This window comes from Azolla caroliniana, unplaced genomic scaffold (assembly GCF_043228905.1).
Source record: "Azolla caroliniana isolate FFs.n. ecotype wild unplaced genomic scaffold, voAzoCaro1.0.p SCAF_9, whole genome shotgun sequence".
Taxonomy (NCBI): domain Eukaryota; kingdom Viridiplantae; phylum Streptophyta; class Polypodiopsida; order Salviniales; family Salviniaceae; genus Azolla; species Azolla caroliniana.
Genome location: NW_028230444.1, coordinates 1,759,628 through 1,776,276, shown reverse-complemented (window position 1 = coordinate 1,776,276; position 16,649 = coordinate 1,759,628). Strand labels below are relative to the sequence as shown.

Genomic DNA, 16,649 nt, shown 5'->3' with positions numbered 1-16,649 from the left:
AAACATATGAGTGTTTGCACCTTTAGGACAACAAAGGCATTACCATGTGTATGTCCCTTTCTCATGATGGATACATGATAAACCGATTGTGTATATTTCTATTACTAAGTGTAAGGTATATTCACACACACACACACACACACGCAGTTCCACAATAAATTGCGACTACCTAGATCGAGAACATACCATCTAGTTAAACTCACTCCAATTTTCTTCCATATTGGAACCCGTAGCTTCTCAAGTGCATGTGCCATACCTTTCCTCAAAAGCAATTCCCCTTTGAAATCCTCAAAGGTAAGTTGCTTTCCTCAAATGCAACTCCCTCTTGATATCCTCAAATGGAAGTCCATTATTTAAAGGCAACTTCCTCTCATTATTCACCTTGGATAAGCCTAAAGTAATTATAAAACGAAGTAGTTCGATAGATCTTGTGAATAAACTGCTTAACACAACCATGGAAGGCATCTTGCAAGTGGAATGTAAAGTTAATACAATGGATTCCAAAGCGTTCAACATCTCTAGTTTAAAATAGTCCAAACACTTAACAATAGTATTAGTCGTACTTAACAGTGGCAATATTTCTCAAATATATGTAGAATTGTATTTCATACCATTATTATATGGTAGATTAGCAAGTGGTTCATCAACTAGCTTTTCTTGTATAATTTTAGATAGTAGCCTACATTTGGAACTAGTTGATCGTTTAATAGAACAAGAAGATGATGTCTCTTTTACACCTGGGATCAACAACATCACCCGTGTCCAACATCAAATGCCTCGTAGAAAAGTGAAATGAATGATATCTTACCATATTGGAAAACAAAAAAAACATCATATCATATTCTTGGTGGTACCGACATTGAAAGTATAACTCTAAAACTTATGTATTCAATGAAGAAGGAAAAAATATCATATCAAGATTCACTCTTGTTGAAATATTGAATGACATATGGCTGGAAAAAGTGGGCACAAAAAGGCAAACTATTACCGCGCTTTACATGACCAATCCATAATCATAAGCCTTTGTTGAACAAGGTTTCATTTGTATTGTATTTAGGTCATTGGTTTTCTTTTGTTAATTATAAATTTAGCCTTTTATTTGCATAATCGGAGTAATTCATTAATTTATAATTCTTTAAGCTTTCATGTGACCTTTGTTTTGCATCTATTTGAAAATCATTTTTTGTATAGTTAGAATCATGATGACTTGAAACTTTCATACATGCTATTCCATTTACATATGAATTAAAATTTGTCTTGGTGTTAAATGTTTATTAATCAGTTCTTCATTGGCATGAAAACCAATGGTTATGGCGTATTGATCAAATGACATATAAGAGATGAAAAGCATCGAGTCCCTAGAATACATGTGTAGTTCCATGGGTATTGGCCACCGTCGAATTTGGGAACCACCCTAGGATTCTAGGCCATTAAGCTCAAAAAAAAGTTAATAGTTATATTCTACTTTGAGTAGTTCACCACTCGCCATTGAACCTAGAGATTGAAAACAAAACAAAAGCTCTTTTTGTATGTATACATACTTATATCATAAATGTTGATCCAGGCATCAAATTGAGTTGTACCTTGGTCCTTACTTGTGTTTACATAGTAACTCATGGTCTTTAGTTTTGTGAACCATGAATCAACAATTCAAACTTCTATTGTCATAAATGGAGCCAATGCAAATTAAAGCTCCTATATTAATTGGTAATCAATTATTCTTCTTGGCAATCACTTAATTAAGTTTTGTAGTAGGTGGGCTACTGTGCTTTTTACCAACCAATGTATAATGTCCATATTTTTTAAACTCTAGAGATACTTTTCACATTACACTCAAAACAAAGGGCATCTTAACTCTAGAGTCTAAACTACGAGATATACTCTACAGGTTATGTAACATGCATGATTGTCCTAGATGGTACCACATTAATAAAATTTGGGAAACATTGTCCCATGTTGGGACAATGTTTAGTTGGATAAGCAATAGATTCAACTAGGAATTGGGCATTTGATGTCACCATGATGCTTCGATTGATGTATTTATTGCGCATTAAGTGTTTTAAAAAATTTCTTGTAAGCTAGAAAGGTTTTGAAGATTTAATGATCTACGAACCTTGAAACTTTGAGTTTTGACCAAGTTAAGGAAAGCACATATTTTTTTCTCGAGGTCACATAATTACATATCTTCAAAGCCTAGAGGCTATAGTAGAAATACTGTCATATTGGACTCAAAATGAACAAAATCTAGGGTATTACGAATCTAATATGTAAGTACTATTCATAGTTTTAATTTGAGCTTGTACTGCATTTAAATCTCGACACCCATAGATATGAACTTGTACTGTTTCTTTTTATTTTTGTACGAGTTTGAATAACAAGATTATATTAGAAAATGAAGTTTCGTAAACACAAAACATCTACATAATGCATACCATTATAAGAGTTTCATCACACCAAGAACTATAATATATTCATTGCAATCATAATTATCAAATTTTCTTAGGATGACTTAGACCAAACATGAAAACTTATGAATAAATATGGCCCGCAAATCCATTTCAAAAGAATCCTTTAGAAAGAAGAGCTTACTGCAGCATATCACGTTCTTGTTTCTAGGATACAATAATGATAACTTCTTTACAAAGCCTTAGGAAACAAAATTCAAAGGTAAGTGTCAAAATCTCCTATGAAGATCACCTTAAACAAGAAGCTTGATGCTTAACATTGATTTATTTCTCCAAAGACTAAATTTGATGCGGATGTTAGTGTCAAATAACTTTTATGTACATAAGGTGAAGCTTTTTAAGCCTTTTATAAGTTTGGAGACAAACAAACAATAGTATACATAAACTAATCTTTCCTATTACTACCCTAATGGAAGTATCTTATTCAAGAATCAAGCCCCAATTATGATATATTCAAAAGTTTTAGGCTATTCCCCACTATTATTAAATTGTAGAGTTTGAGTTAGTACCACGAGTTTATGTCGGGAAATTTCCCTAAAACATGATAAATGCTTTTGATTCCATCAATTCATTTACAAAAGAGAGATTTGAATCGTATCTCGCCGAATTATACTATGCATTGAAGAAGGCAAAACAAATTGCATTGAGTTAAACTTGAATACATGCAGATATGATCATGATACTGTGATCAGGAGTTGTACACACATCGTATTTAATATTTCCCCATCCCGAACTCTAGAAGCTCTATAGTTGGCTAAACTTTCAATTGGAGTTTAACTTTCCCATCGTAATACCATTTGTTTCTTTCTTGCAATTCTTCTGTTGATCCCCTTGTGTTTCCATCGCAAGCACCCTTTCAAACGTAACACAATAGAAATGGTTGAACATGACGATTATCACAATGTTTGATCCCCTTGCCTTTTCCACCAGAATCAACCTTTGAAATGTAACCTAATAGAAACTTGTGGACATGTGCACTATTACAATTTTCAGACATGTATATTCATACACCTCCTCACGATTCTGCCATCTCAACTTAACTTGCTTGATTATCTTGAACCATCGATTGGTATAGAGCCATGACTTGTTTAGATTAAAAGCATAGGTGCAAGGGGTTAAGTCAATGTTATGACAAGTTTGCAACTACATCCAACAACATATATGAATTAGCCTTATCCAAAAATTTACATGCTTCTAGAGGTATGCATGTCTAACTTATGGCAAGCTAACAACTTGCAACCAATTGACAAAATGAAGTAAACTTAGAAACAAAATTATAGCCTTTTAAAGCAAGTGTTTTATCACTTTGGCATTTTTGTCGCACACTGCCACGCTTGGGATATAGTTAAATTGAGTTGATAACTATGCAATGAAAAATGTGTATAGTTTTTGTCAAAACAAAATGCATAATGTACTCAACATCGATGAGAACGAATGCCATGTTTGGATAAAAAGGAAACATATATTACCAAGAGTGAATCATCATGATATTGCCACCCTTTTTTCTATTTGACTATTTGTCATGTAAGGACACATTCATGAATTAACAAAGTTTGTATTAATTTTCTTTGTTCTTTTACATTTTTGGAATTTAGGAGTTTGTTGAAAATATTTGTGTTTTTTTACCACAGATTTGAAAAGCTTCGGACATGTGCAAGGATAGTAAATGAGGTTGAAATTTATAAATTTGTCTATAACATGTTTGCTTCTTTTACCACATATTTAAAAAGCTTTGGAAGTGTGCAAGTGTCGTCGTGAATTAGGGTGGAAATCGTATCATATTTTTACCGAATATTCCTATGGTTACCCAACACTATGTTGTACGTAACACAATCGTGACCTATAGAAGCGCACACACACACACACACCCGAATTTGATTCCCCACCTTCCATTATCGAGCTATAATTGTGTTGCCACATATCGAAGATATTTGATGCGATAAATATGCCAATAACGAAAAATTAATGATGTGATGTGGAGTTTGTCTATGTGTGTGTACTTCAAGTCCGCTTGTTATACCGTAGAAAGGCTTCCAGCTGCCATTATGCATATCAAAGTGATCTATTAAAGTGAAAGTGGTACTTGCTTTTCCAAATTGTACATGCAAAGGAGTGTTGTCTCAAGTTTCAACCAACTAAACCATTGTTATTACAAATATACTACCCTATATTTACCGTGATTCGTTGTCGCATGATAACCGAACTGCCAACTTACTCGTGAACTCCTTTTAGCGCTTTGCGATTTTCTTTGTCTAAAAAAGCTCTCTATGTCAACAAATGATTACAAATAAAATATACATTTCATTGATTACATAAAATACCACACGACTTTCATTCAAAATTATTTACTTGCAAAAAAATCCTCAAATTTCGAAAGTGGAATATTGTGGAAAACTAAATCTTTTGGATGATATGCCATCTCATGGTTTTGTAAAGTAAAACTCCTCTAAATAGACCTTAAGCATAAATGTTTTTATATACCAGTTTGCAACTTGTATGAATATAAAGTAGGCCACATATAAATACTTAAGGAATTGGGTTGGTGGTGGACTTTGTTCTACTACATGCAACCAATACACATCAATTTTGTTATCCACAAATACTTATTACCACTTTGATGGCTAGAAATATGATGGGATTTCCCAAATGAAATTTGTTAAACCGAACTGATTTCCACTACCAACCCACGCGAACATTTCATCCTCTCTTATGATCTAACACATATGGCATATGTGTTCTTGTTGATTTGTTTCAACTAGAGCAAACAAGTGAGTCAATATGGATTTCTCGTTTTCTCTTTTTAGGGAGTCAAACAAGAGGTCAATTTTCAAATTTTTTATCAAAGAGTTGGTTTTCTTGTATACATGGAATAGGTGTTTTTCAATAATCTCTTAGTTGAGTGGATTGTTTGGTGTCTCTTGATGTGTGATATTATGTATGATACTAAAGTGTTTCACACGTGGCATGTCCAGTTGTGAACCCACTCTTTGTTGAAGACAATGTGTATTTTTTAGAGAGTAAGAGATGATATTCATGATATGTTATTGTCCTCAAAAGGATAGAAACATGACCTACAACTACCATAATGCCACATGTAACTCGAGTAGTTGCTTAATATCATTCCCATGATTAAGTAAAGAGCATTGAGTCCTTCACATCATAATGTAAGATGCTTTTCATCTTGATGTCCTTACAACAAAGTGAATGGATGGGACCTTCTCTAGCTTGCTTTTTCCATTTGGTTTTCAATGCATCTATAATGTATGATTCAATATCTATCAGGTGTTTTTTAACCATTATTATGGACTCAACTAGAATAGAGGATTTAAATTTGATTTCTCTTCCATGTTTTCTATTTGCATTCTATGGTTGAATTGGTAGGAATTGTGTGTTTATGTCTCTTACTTTCGTAACATACTCGTTGACCCTCATGTGACCTCCTAGTTTGATGCATCTCACCCTTGTTTTGAGATCATTTGTTCAATATGGATGACCTATAGATTGGGGAAGATAGAGAGAGGATGAGATTTCTAAGCACTTAATTAAATTTGGGTTCTTCCACATTAGTGATAAGTAGTATGTCGAATTCACACTATTTATATACTTCGAATGGAAGAATGAGTTTGTGATTTGTATTTAATGTATTTAACTTGATGGTTTCTATATGTTTCATGAGTTGAAATAGCACTTTAAGGATACTGCACTTGAATTGGAGGATTGAAACAAGTAGCTAGTTTATTAATGTTTAGAAAAATAAATGCATTAGTTTTGGTTGATCTTTTCCTTTGATGAGTATCGACCAATTGAATTGTGAAAAGAAATACGCAAATCAAGATCACATCAAAGTATACATTTCCAAAGAGTCTCCAACCATATATTCCTGGCTTACCATCTTGGTGACCATGTGATATCTATTTTTTCTAAAAACGAGAAGGAAGTATTTTCATCGAATTGATAACCATCATAGTATTGAGTATATCAATGTTCAAATGTTCAATCATCATAGAAGAGAAGCCTTGGGTTTTATTAGAAAGATTTACCTATGTTCAACAGTTTCATCAATATTTGAAGGAAATAACATGCACACTAGATATCAAATACAAACATTTTCGTTTATGGAGTCCATCTACTTTAAAATTACTTTGTAGCATGACGTTGAGTGGCATGTCCCAAAAAGGTGTCACCTATCACTATAGGGGCCCATGTGACACAAACATTGGTAGCCAACAAGGGAACATTGAGACTAGGTCTTAATCAAACCAAAAACAAAACGGAATTAGGGCCAAGGCCACACACACATACCAAGAGTGAAGGTTAATTTATAAACATGGGTCTGAATTTTGTATGAATATTTGATGATATGTTCTACTTGTAAATATATATGTATTTGTGTGTTTATGTTTGTATGGGTATATGTTATTCCTTTAACAAGTGAACAACCAAAACAATCACAAATTTATGATACGCTTAGGGATCCATTTTTACTCTCAAACCCACAACTTGATGTTCATAAAGCATCAACATTACCCACAACGTTTATGGATTTGGCGATATTCATGATAAGTATTGGCTAACCTATCACAATATTTTCAGGGTTAATCAATTGGCCTTCTACCCCTAGTGAACATGGGCACTATTTTTCTCATAGTTGAATTTGTATGCCTTCATGAACCTTCCTAAGTTAGTGTGTTCATCTTTGGTGATGTTTCCAATCTCCTTGGCTTGTCAAGAATGAATTGGGCAATTAAAACATAATGTCTTATTGTCATTGTCGTGTACAAAAGCATTGCCTTCTTTTTTGGGGGAATATTGATATATTAATTACATTTTATAATGACCTCAATGGCGAGTGGTATATGTTAATAGTAACTTTGTTGTTTTAGATTTAGACCGTTGCTTTAGGCTTGAACTTGACATTGTTAGTTGTTAACATGGATGTTTTTTAACTCAACATGCATCGATTTCAATGTGAATAGTCAATATGATTATTATTTTTACTAGATTTAGATTCGTTGTTTTAGAGTCACATCGAAAAGCTTTTACCCCTACACCGACATAAATTTATACATTTTATTTGCATGTAGTATTCTATTGGGTGAACATCTAAAGACAATGGTTTTACATTATGATTACACATGGGCTCAATTTGGGTTCTCACTCTACCGAACCCAACGATTTACACATAACAACAACTAAACCAAACCATTTAAGAGTTGTCAAGCATTTAAACCAAACCGTTTAAACCCAGGCCTTTCAAACCAAACTGGTGAGGGACAGGTGAAATCCAATTGTTTAAGGAAAATTTGAAACTAAAACGAACCCCTTAATCACAAATCTAAACTAGACCATTTAAGTCAAAATTATTTAATTTATTTTAAAAAACATTAGAGTTAAATTAATTAAATAGCTAAATATAAAAGTCTATAAAACTAATTAAAATATTAAACCATTGAGGAAATTTAAAAAATCAAGTAGAAACCAATAAACCTTAGTTTGAGAACCAAACCAAAGTGAAATCAAACCATTTATTCATCATGGAAACCAAACAAAATGGTTTAGTAATATGTGAGAACCAACCAAATGGTTAATGATTTTCAAAGTTCACAATCTATATGCTGAGTTACATTTGTTGTTGCAAGACTACATGTTGGACCACTTCAAAATACCTAATATATAATTGTGTATGTGAGGTACTTTTATGTTTTAGATGATCTATTATACCTTAGATTTCATTTATGAACAAATCTTGTTTGACCTCAATTTATTGCATATAACAATTTCCATTACATTGATCTATTGTAGAACTAAAAATGTACAAATTCAATGTTTGGTCAATTGTTAACAAGTATGCAAGCAAGGCAGCTTGAATTCAACTAAGATTCTTTATAGTTTAGAGCTTGAGAGCTCCACCCTTGCTCGTGATTGTACCGTGTATGCAAGAGTATGCTTTTGGAGTTCATGGTTGTATCGTACACAGTACATGGTACGTCAACAAGGTTGTAACTAAATATAGTTCATTTTAATGACATTTCATCAACAAACATGAAAACTTTTGGAACAACTAAAAACCTTTGCGTTAACATGATTCCAATGCATTTTTGGACGGAGAATCAGTAATATGGAAGTAATTTCTGAAACATTTTATTTCGTTTAGATTGTGGTGAAGTTGTGGTTGTCTTTCCTTTCTTGAGAAGGATCAATTTGAAAGTGTGATGGATGATGTACCAATGGTTCGATACATTATTTTCTAGACGAAAACCTCAAGTTTTCCAATGAATCCCGTAGTAAACAGATATATAAGTGTAAAGTCTTGATTAACACACAACAAATAAATCTACAAAATCACCTTGTTTAGTCCTATGACCTGATCTGTTCTTTATTCAACTTGTATGTCTTTTTTCCTCTCCATTTTGCGTGATATGCTGAGAAATTTGTTGTGAGCATAGGATACAGACTATCCTACACAAAAAGGACCTTCACAAACTACTATCTGATTTACAATAACATGTAGTTTATTTCACACTACAATACTGGAATCCTCCAGATCCTGGTAGACAAGGAGCCTTGTTTCCTACCTTCATAATTATTATGCGGTGTAGCCCAAAACACACATGTTTGGATCTCCGTATTCCTTTGATGGAATTGAAAGAAAAAATTGGAGTCACCAAAAAGAATGATGCAATGCAAGATAACCGTGAAGCAATTTGAAGAAACAAAATCTCAATGCCACATGGAATGTGTCCAAATCTTTCACACACTAAAACACATTTCAGATCACATCAACATGGTCATTTCATCCACAATGCATGTGATAAAAATATATACAGGAGTTTCCATAACTTTCCTGCAAGACCATCAGTTAGGCTACTACAGGATTTGAATCCTCATACCATTATTTGGGATTAGACGGATTACGAATAGAACCTTTTATTGTAATTTCAATCACCAAATATCACATAATCTGGGCATCCATACCAAGCAACCGACAAGGGCAGATAAACATGAAGGATGATTCCAACCTTGAGATAAAGAATGTATTCAATAACATAAAGCCAATCCACTGCCACTACATCCTCAACTACACAACATCCGCAACTATGCAAAGCATCACTACTTCTTTTTCCAATAATCACGATAAAAAAAAGTTACAACTTTAAGTAGGAAAATGGTAATGTTATAGAAGAATATTACATTTCTTTTGTCAAGGGGGCTTGTGAAGAAACAATGAAAGCTTCCACAAATCCCCAACCATCCACATCTTCTGGCCCGATCCAATATCCCGACCATACGTATTGCCTTGAACCCTCTCTTCTTATCAAGCCACACTTAGAAATCACAATGAAATTTATTGGCGAGCAGCGGGGAATTCGTGAAACATTTGAGACTTCCAATCTTGAAGACGTAGCTGAAAAGAGCACTTTAGATTTCTCAATCCAAATCTCTTTATGTTTTTGTTTTTATGTTTGCATTTTTTAAAACTTACTCTGTTGAATTCTCAGGATTCAGTCAAATCATACCTCCAGTTAACATACTTGATGAGAAAGGAATCTGCATTGAGAACCTTGAACCCTGTTTTAGGACAGAAACCTAAAACAAGAAACCACTATTGAGCATTACTCTAAGCAAATATCGTCAGAACAATTCATAAACGATCATTCCACATCAAATTAGAAATCTTACCTAAAAATAACCCTATCGGTTATGTTTCAAATCAAGTTCTATTTTACCTTAGAATACCAAATAGAAGTTGATACTATACAGATGACATATGTGGATATACATGGAATTATGAAAGTAAACATGAAAGACTCCAATGAAATAAGATGTCATAATGAAAAACTTCTTCACAGTTATTCTCTGAACAACGTTAACTCATTACATAAGTAGCATGCTCTACATCATCAAATTCAAGGGTGCATTTCTTTATTAAGAACTCATAAGATAAAGGAAACGAAAAACAATACCCAAAATGATAGGAGCGATTACATGTGTCCAATATGTCCCTTTAACTATGGCTCATCATCTTATTCCTTCTGGATAAACATTTATTTTTCATAATGACCCAACAACTAGTTATATTGAGCACAAATAGTACTCTCAAAATATACATACTCCCAGATTGTTTTATATGCTGAAGTCTACAGAACCAAAACCATAATACACTGATAAATATGAGAGAGAACCAAAACCCCAAAAATGTGCTCAATTCCTATACATTCCTTGTCTTTTTCGATAATTTCCAATGTTGTTTTTCTTTCAGTTAGGCTTATTCGTAATCAGAGGCAGTTTTCATCCGAATGCATCAGTTTATGAAGATAATTCGGGATAACCGGACTTAAAAAGATATGCGTAAAGAACTAGAATTATCCAAAAAAACATGAACTTTTTAGCTTTTGTGTCCAGTACATTGAATTTTAGTAGAATTTTCATTTCATTTTCTCTATCTTCCTGTCTGTCTTCCTCTTTTGACGGTTGCTTTACTTACATGTTTATTTTATTTTTCTTCTTTCTGTTTCACATTCACCTGTATCAGAAATCTAGAATTCTGAGGTGTGCAGGAGATGCACAGTTTGAATCTAAGCCTGAGTTGATACTTTTTTGGCATCATTCATCCCAAAATAATGCAAAACAAGCACATAAACACAACTAACATTAAATTTTACCACAGGTCTTGCATCAGGATTGAAAGAAAAGAGGCATGAAATGAATGAACTTAAAATACCTGGTTGCATTTGGTAGAGATGGGGGAAGATGGAAGAGGAAGGATGAGGACCTGTGTGCAGAGAGACTTCATCTCTCTCATGAGCATCAAAATACTTCAGACAAAAAAAAAAAAAAAAAACAGCATGAAATATGTGAAGCTTTGTTTTCTGTTTCACTGGATATGTATCTATTTTCAAGAATACAATTTGTAACCCCCATCCCCTAAGTTTTCACTAATTACTCTGTGCCCCTCTACACCACACTAACTATTATTGTGCTTCTCCTACTACATACATACTATATAGTCAAGGGGTATGTTGGCAATTTTTTGAATGTCCAATGGTTCCTCCCTACAATGAAGATCTCTCATCACCCTTGTCAAAAGGTTTTTGTTCTTTCTTCCTTCCATCCTTCCTTCCTTTGAATGCCGACAAATAGGAAAAAGTGTATGTGTTGCAAATAACTACTCGCTACAACTTACCACCATACTACATGGACATATTTCCGACCAAATGTTTTCTATCACGGGATCAAAGGAGAACAAAATCCCTCGGGAGCCACGATGAACATCACGTTGTTTCGAAATAACGCTGCTACATTGGATTCATACCCCTGATGACCTACCCGCGTAACTATTCTCGTGGGAAATAGTTCATCGAGATGTTGAGAAATGATTGGTTTCTTATGTTGTTTCCATTATGAGGAGATCCACGAGAGATTATGGTACTTTGATAGATTGTGGCAAGCCCTAATGTTATATGAAGAGATGTACATTGTTGAGGACTATGTAGCTAGAAAAATGGGCATACTTGGAATGAAATGAATCCATGGAATCTTGTGCTAATACATATGAGTATGACGAGAAATTCTCATAGAGGGAGCATTGTTGTGAAGCAATGATGAATGAAGAGGCTTAAAACATTAAAAAGGATCGTGTGCTATACATATGAGTAAGAGAAGAAAATCTCATGGAGGGAACATTGCTGTGAAGCAATGAAGATTGACGAGGCTAAAAACATTAAAAAGGTATTGCAAGAACATTTCTTTATTCAATCATAATGATGGCATTAGTAAATGAGATTTCTCTATCATTTAGTCAACAAAAGATCAAGTTTGACATTGAACGTCCAACAAATTGACATTACAACTACATTGATATTAGTGGATTGAAATCAAAATTATGGCAATACCACATTGATATTCATCATCAGAGAGTTAAAGTGAATGCCACAATTTGAAGAAGATTAATGATACATCATAGTACATACAATTAAGGCTGCTTGAGGACTTTTGATTTTTAGAGCATATGGAAGAGATCTGTCCAATTACAAAGTTAACAAAATAATCATAATCCAATAGTCACAAGATCCATTATATGCATGATGTTTTGAACACATCAATCAAGCCCCTAAGTTACAAATAGTAAGCAAATAAATTTCAATCACAAAAAAAGGAGCACAATGCATTTTGAACCATCACAATGTATGCAAATTTTGTCGAATTGGCATAAGAAACATTGTATTTGTCATTCAATACAAGCCTCAAGTAGGATCAACAATAAACATTGATTGGAATCTCATATGAGTTGAAAGACATCGAAAAGCATCATTTAATTGGAAACAAAAGAAAATATGAAATGAAAATTATTGGCATTATTCTAGTTACAGTTGTGGATGTATTTGAGATGCCAAATGATAAAAAAATAGCCCAAATTTGAAATAATGAAAGGTACCTCAACTTCACATTACCTTATACATGAATGTTATTCTCAACATTTTCCTTTCTTTATTATGTACAGGTAAAAATACATTACAACATTGACTACTTAGTCTTGGAACATCAAAGAGATCCCTACAAGGGTTAGCCACACCGTGAGTGCAACCCAGAAGTATGGACTCCGTTCCCATCGAGGAGGTTTCCACACTAACCAATCATCCAAATAATCTTTCGTTGGTGTTGTTTTCTTCAATGATTTTGGCCTCCGTTCTTTATACATCTTGCTCCATGTTCTCGCATTAGTGTCACCAAGAAGTGGTATAGAAACCATCTCTTCCTTGGATATCTTCAACTTTGGAGCTTCTAAAATGTATCGCAAATCTTTTGCTTGCCGCCTGACAGACATACTCGGATGGCTGTCCTCCAGCTTCTTGTACAATGCAATGCAATCCTTATATTTTCCATTCGCATCATAGGCCATCGCTAGCCATACTTGAACCTGATTTGGGACATATAATAAAGTCAATATAATACCTCTTTTAATGTTATATACCTATGTGCAATGGAGATTTCTGTCCAGTAGGTCAGGTACAGTACCTATAAGCCATAGGTAGAGTGTTCAAATCCCACCCCCCTACTAAGATAGCAAACAACACACTAGGTGTAAAACAAAATGGCATGCATTGCCCCTTACTGGCCAATGTTAGACCATAACTATGATACGACCTTCCCAGAGAGAGAATTTACATATTACTTTCCAATCTACCATTTCAAAAACAATGGATTGCCTTTTTAAGTGTCTACATAAAAAAATGAGCTAAAATATCAAACCAAAAAAAGGGTTCCACTCATACTTACTTCACCTCCAAGATGTGAAGCAGCTGGAACGTTGGTTAATGCCGCTTCAAGGAGCTCCACAGACTTATCATACATGCCTTTTTCATATGCTCGTTGACCCAATTGAAACATTTTTTCCGCTTGCTTCCGCCTTTCAGCTTGTTCCTTTGCTCTCTATACACATTTGTATGATAATTTGTTGTAAGGGGAAAATACAAAACAAAGAAAGAGACGAGGCACTACCAACAACAATAGAGTAACCAATGTCTAGAGCGAAACCTTACAAGTTTATTTAACACAACGTTTTCTCAGGTTTACATAAATATGAGCACTCCTAGGAATATCTTGCTATTACCTCGAGTAATTTTGCCATTATGAGCACTATTCCTCTCATCTTCCTTTTCAAATAGATTGAAGCAAGTGAGCCTAAAATTTCTATCCATTTTGAGTTTGTGTTTTACCTCCATTCATGACTCTTCATCCTATTTCTTATGAGCTTCATGAATCGCTTGTATATGACTCACCAATTATGTGTAAAATTCATATGCAATACCAAGCTTGTTCTTAACGTTGCATTGGGTTTCAAAGATCCACTTATATCTCTAGTAGCCATATCTATGCAATGCTGAGCTTAATTCTAAGCCTGTATAAGGATAAACGTATCCACATAAGTAATATCACTCACATGCCTTCATATGAAATGTGAATACTGCAATGCTTCCTGACTGAGTAATTTTTGCTTTTTGTTTTTGTCATGACCCTGTATTAGGTCCAAAGATCAAGTGAATAATTATAACTAATCACAACTAGATCAACATGACTCCCAATTTCTACGTATGCAATAACTTATTGAAGGCCTGACTTTTCATTATGATTCCAACTTTCAAGGATCAACTTAATCCACATAACTGGTTACTAAACCAGTTTCGATGCGTTCAAATGCAATGCCCTATGAACCATTAGAACAAGTTTTCTAAGAGAGAATCAATGTAGTTACCTTTGCAATTTCTTCGCTCAGATCTCTAGAGCCTTCATCGCCACTATTCTTCTGTTTCTGTTTCTGCTCCTGTTCATCTTTAAGTTTCTTGGCCTCAGAGATGAGCTCTTTCATGTCTTCTATTTCTCCTATCTTCTGTTTACCTTCAGGTTTCTCCCAGAAATTCTCTTCTTCCTCGCTTTGAGAATCGGACGAGGGCCGAATACACAAACATACCTGTTTCTTCACTGCAGGAAGCTTCCATGGCAGAGCTATGCGGATCAGATCATTGTTCTGTCTATTCTGCGGGAGAAAAACTGGATTATGGTAAATGTGAAGATTGTGGGAGTGGGTTCTCGAGTTCAGAAGGAAAGGAGGTCGGATCGATGGGTTTTGGGGCACCCCTGTTGCCCAATCCATTGAAGCTTCTGTGAACCATTGAATCTTATCTATCTATTGCTTTGTTTAATAATATCTATCTCTCTCTCTCTCTGTTTTTGGTTCCTTCTTTATCTCATGTAACTCTTCAAAACTTGTGAAAAGAATGGCTTTCTTCCTTCAAACTTGTAAAACCTTTAAAAAAGAACAAATAATAATAATAATAATATTGTGAAATGCACATAAGAGATCAAAACCAGTCTACTTAGCTTCTTACTTCTTAATCAATTTATAGTTGATACAACGGAACCCATTTGGGTTGGCTTGCCTAAAAAGGGTGTGCTAAAAGGGTGGGTCATTTTGGGCACACGTATCCTAAAAAGGGTGTGCTAAAAGGGTGGGTCAACTTGGGTACGTGCATCCTAAAAAGGGTGAGCTAAAAGGGTGGCACAAAGGAACACATGCACACCACATTTCCCCCCTGCGAGAAACAAGAGATTGAGGGGCATGAGTGACCATGTGTTGTCCTTGCCGGGAACTAGAACGGTCCTCGCTGAGAGTTGGAACACGAACACCAACGAGCGTGAGCAACCATGTTGTCCTCACCGAGAATTGGAACACGAACGAGTGAGTGACCATGTGGCCCTCACCGGGAACTGGAACACGAACAATAGTTGGAGTGAGCGGCCATGTGCGGTCCTCACCGGAGACTGGAACACAAACGGGAGTGAGCGACCATGCGGCCCTCACTGGGAACACGAACACGAACGGGAGTGAGCGGCCATGTGCGGCCCTCATCGAGAACTTGAACACGAACGGGCGTGAGCGACCATGCGGCCCTCACCAGGAACTAGAACACGAACACCAACGAGAGTGAGTAGCCATGTGTGGCCCTCATCGGGAACTCGAACACCAACGGGCATGAGCGACCATGCGGCCCTCACTGGGAACTCGAACACGAACAGGCGTGAGCGACCATGCGGCCCTCACAGCGAACTGGAACACGAACACCAACGGGAGTGAGTGGCCTTGTGCAGACCGCACCGGGAACTAGAACACGAACACCAACGGGAGTGTGAGTGGCCTTGTGCGGCCCTCATCGGGAACTAAAACACGAACACGAACATGAAAGAAACTAAAAAATAGAGACAATGAAGCGATGTTGATGATGAAGCGGTGGATATCGGGAGGCCTAACTAGTGAACTAAGGTGGTGCTAATAGAAGAGATACTACTACAAGAGTGTCGGTGATGGTGGTGAGGGCGATGCTACCTACGAAGCGGAAGAGGCGGATGCTTGGATGTGGGGGACTGGTACCCCGCTTCTCCACCAATATGTGAAATGCACATAAGAGATCAAAACCAGTCTAGTTAGCTTCTTACTTCTTAATCAATTTATATTTGATACAACGGAACCCATTTGGGTTGGCTTGCCTAAAAAGGGTGTGCTAAAAGGGTGGGTCAACTTGGGTACGTGCATCCTAAAAAGGGTGAGCTAAAAGGGTGGCACTAAGAACACATGCACACCACAATATCCCCTCTGTTTTTGGTATTCCTCCATGATACCCCTATATA

At 35.5% G+C, this 16,649-nt stretch overlaps 2 protein-coding genes across 2 annotated transcripts; both read right to left on the bottom strand.

The window, feature by feature from the left end:
- Positions 1 to 9,383: 9,383 nt before the first annotated feature.
- LOC147859793 (uncharacterized) lies at positions 9,384 to 11,343 on the bottom strand. Its single transcript, XM_087324699.1, has 3 exons — positions 11,188 to 11,343; positions 9,983 to 10,052; positions 9,384 to 9,870 (listed from the first exon to the last, which is right to left on the bottom strand). The coding sequence occupies exons 1-3, from the start codon at positions 11,272 to 11,274 to the stop codon at positions 9,653 to 9,655; spliced, it is 375 nt and encodes a 124-aa protein (XP_087180825.1). The 5' UTR covers positions 11,275 to 11,343; the 3' UTR covers positions 9,384 to 9,652.
- Positions 11,344 to 12,798: 1,455 nt separating this feature from the next.
- On the bottom strand, positions 12,799 to 15,149 carry LOC147859792 (Tetratricopeptide repeat (TPR)-like superfamily protein). Its single transcript, XM_087325025.1, has 3 exons — positions 14,719 to 15,149; positions 13,743 to 13,895; positions 12,799 to 13,383 (listed from the first exon to the last, which is right to left on the bottom strand). The coding sequence occupies exons 1-3, from the start codon at positions 15,115 to 15,117 to the stop codon at positions 12,994 to 12,996; spliced, it is 942 nt and encodes a 313-aa protein (XP_087181151.1). The 5' UTR covers positions 15,118 to 15,149; the 3' UTR covers positions 12,799 to 12,993.
- Positions 15,150 to 16,649: the final 1,500 nt, after the last annotated feature.

Excerpts from the sequence above, each read along its gene's own strand:
- LOC147859793 (XM_087324699.1), bottom strand. The coding sequence starts at position 11,274 with ATGCTCATGAGAGAGATGAAGTCTCTCTGCACACAGGTCCTCATCCTT. Across the intron at positions 10,053-11,187 it reads TCTCTACCAAATGCAACCAG|GTTTCTGTCCTAAAACAGGG; the intron begins GTATTTTAAGTT and ends TTCTTGTTTTAG. Across the intron at positions 9,871-9,982 it reads ATCAAGTATGTTAACTGGAG|CTACGTCTTCAAGATTGGAA; the intron begins GTATGATTTGAC and ends TGCTCTTTTCAG.
- LOC147859792 (XM_087325025.1), bottom strand. The coding sequence starts at position 15,117 with ATGGATTGGGCAACAGGGGTGCCCCAAAACCCATCGATCCGACCTCCT. Across the intron at positions 13,896-14,718 it reads TGAGCGAAGAAATTGCAAAG|AGAGCAAAGGAACAAGCTGA; the intron begins GTAACTACATTG and ends AAATGTGTATAG. Across the intron at positions 13,384-13,742 it reads CTTCACATCTTGGAGGTGAA|GTTCAAGTATGGCTAGCGAT; the intron begins GTAAGTATGAGT and ends GTCCCAAATCAG.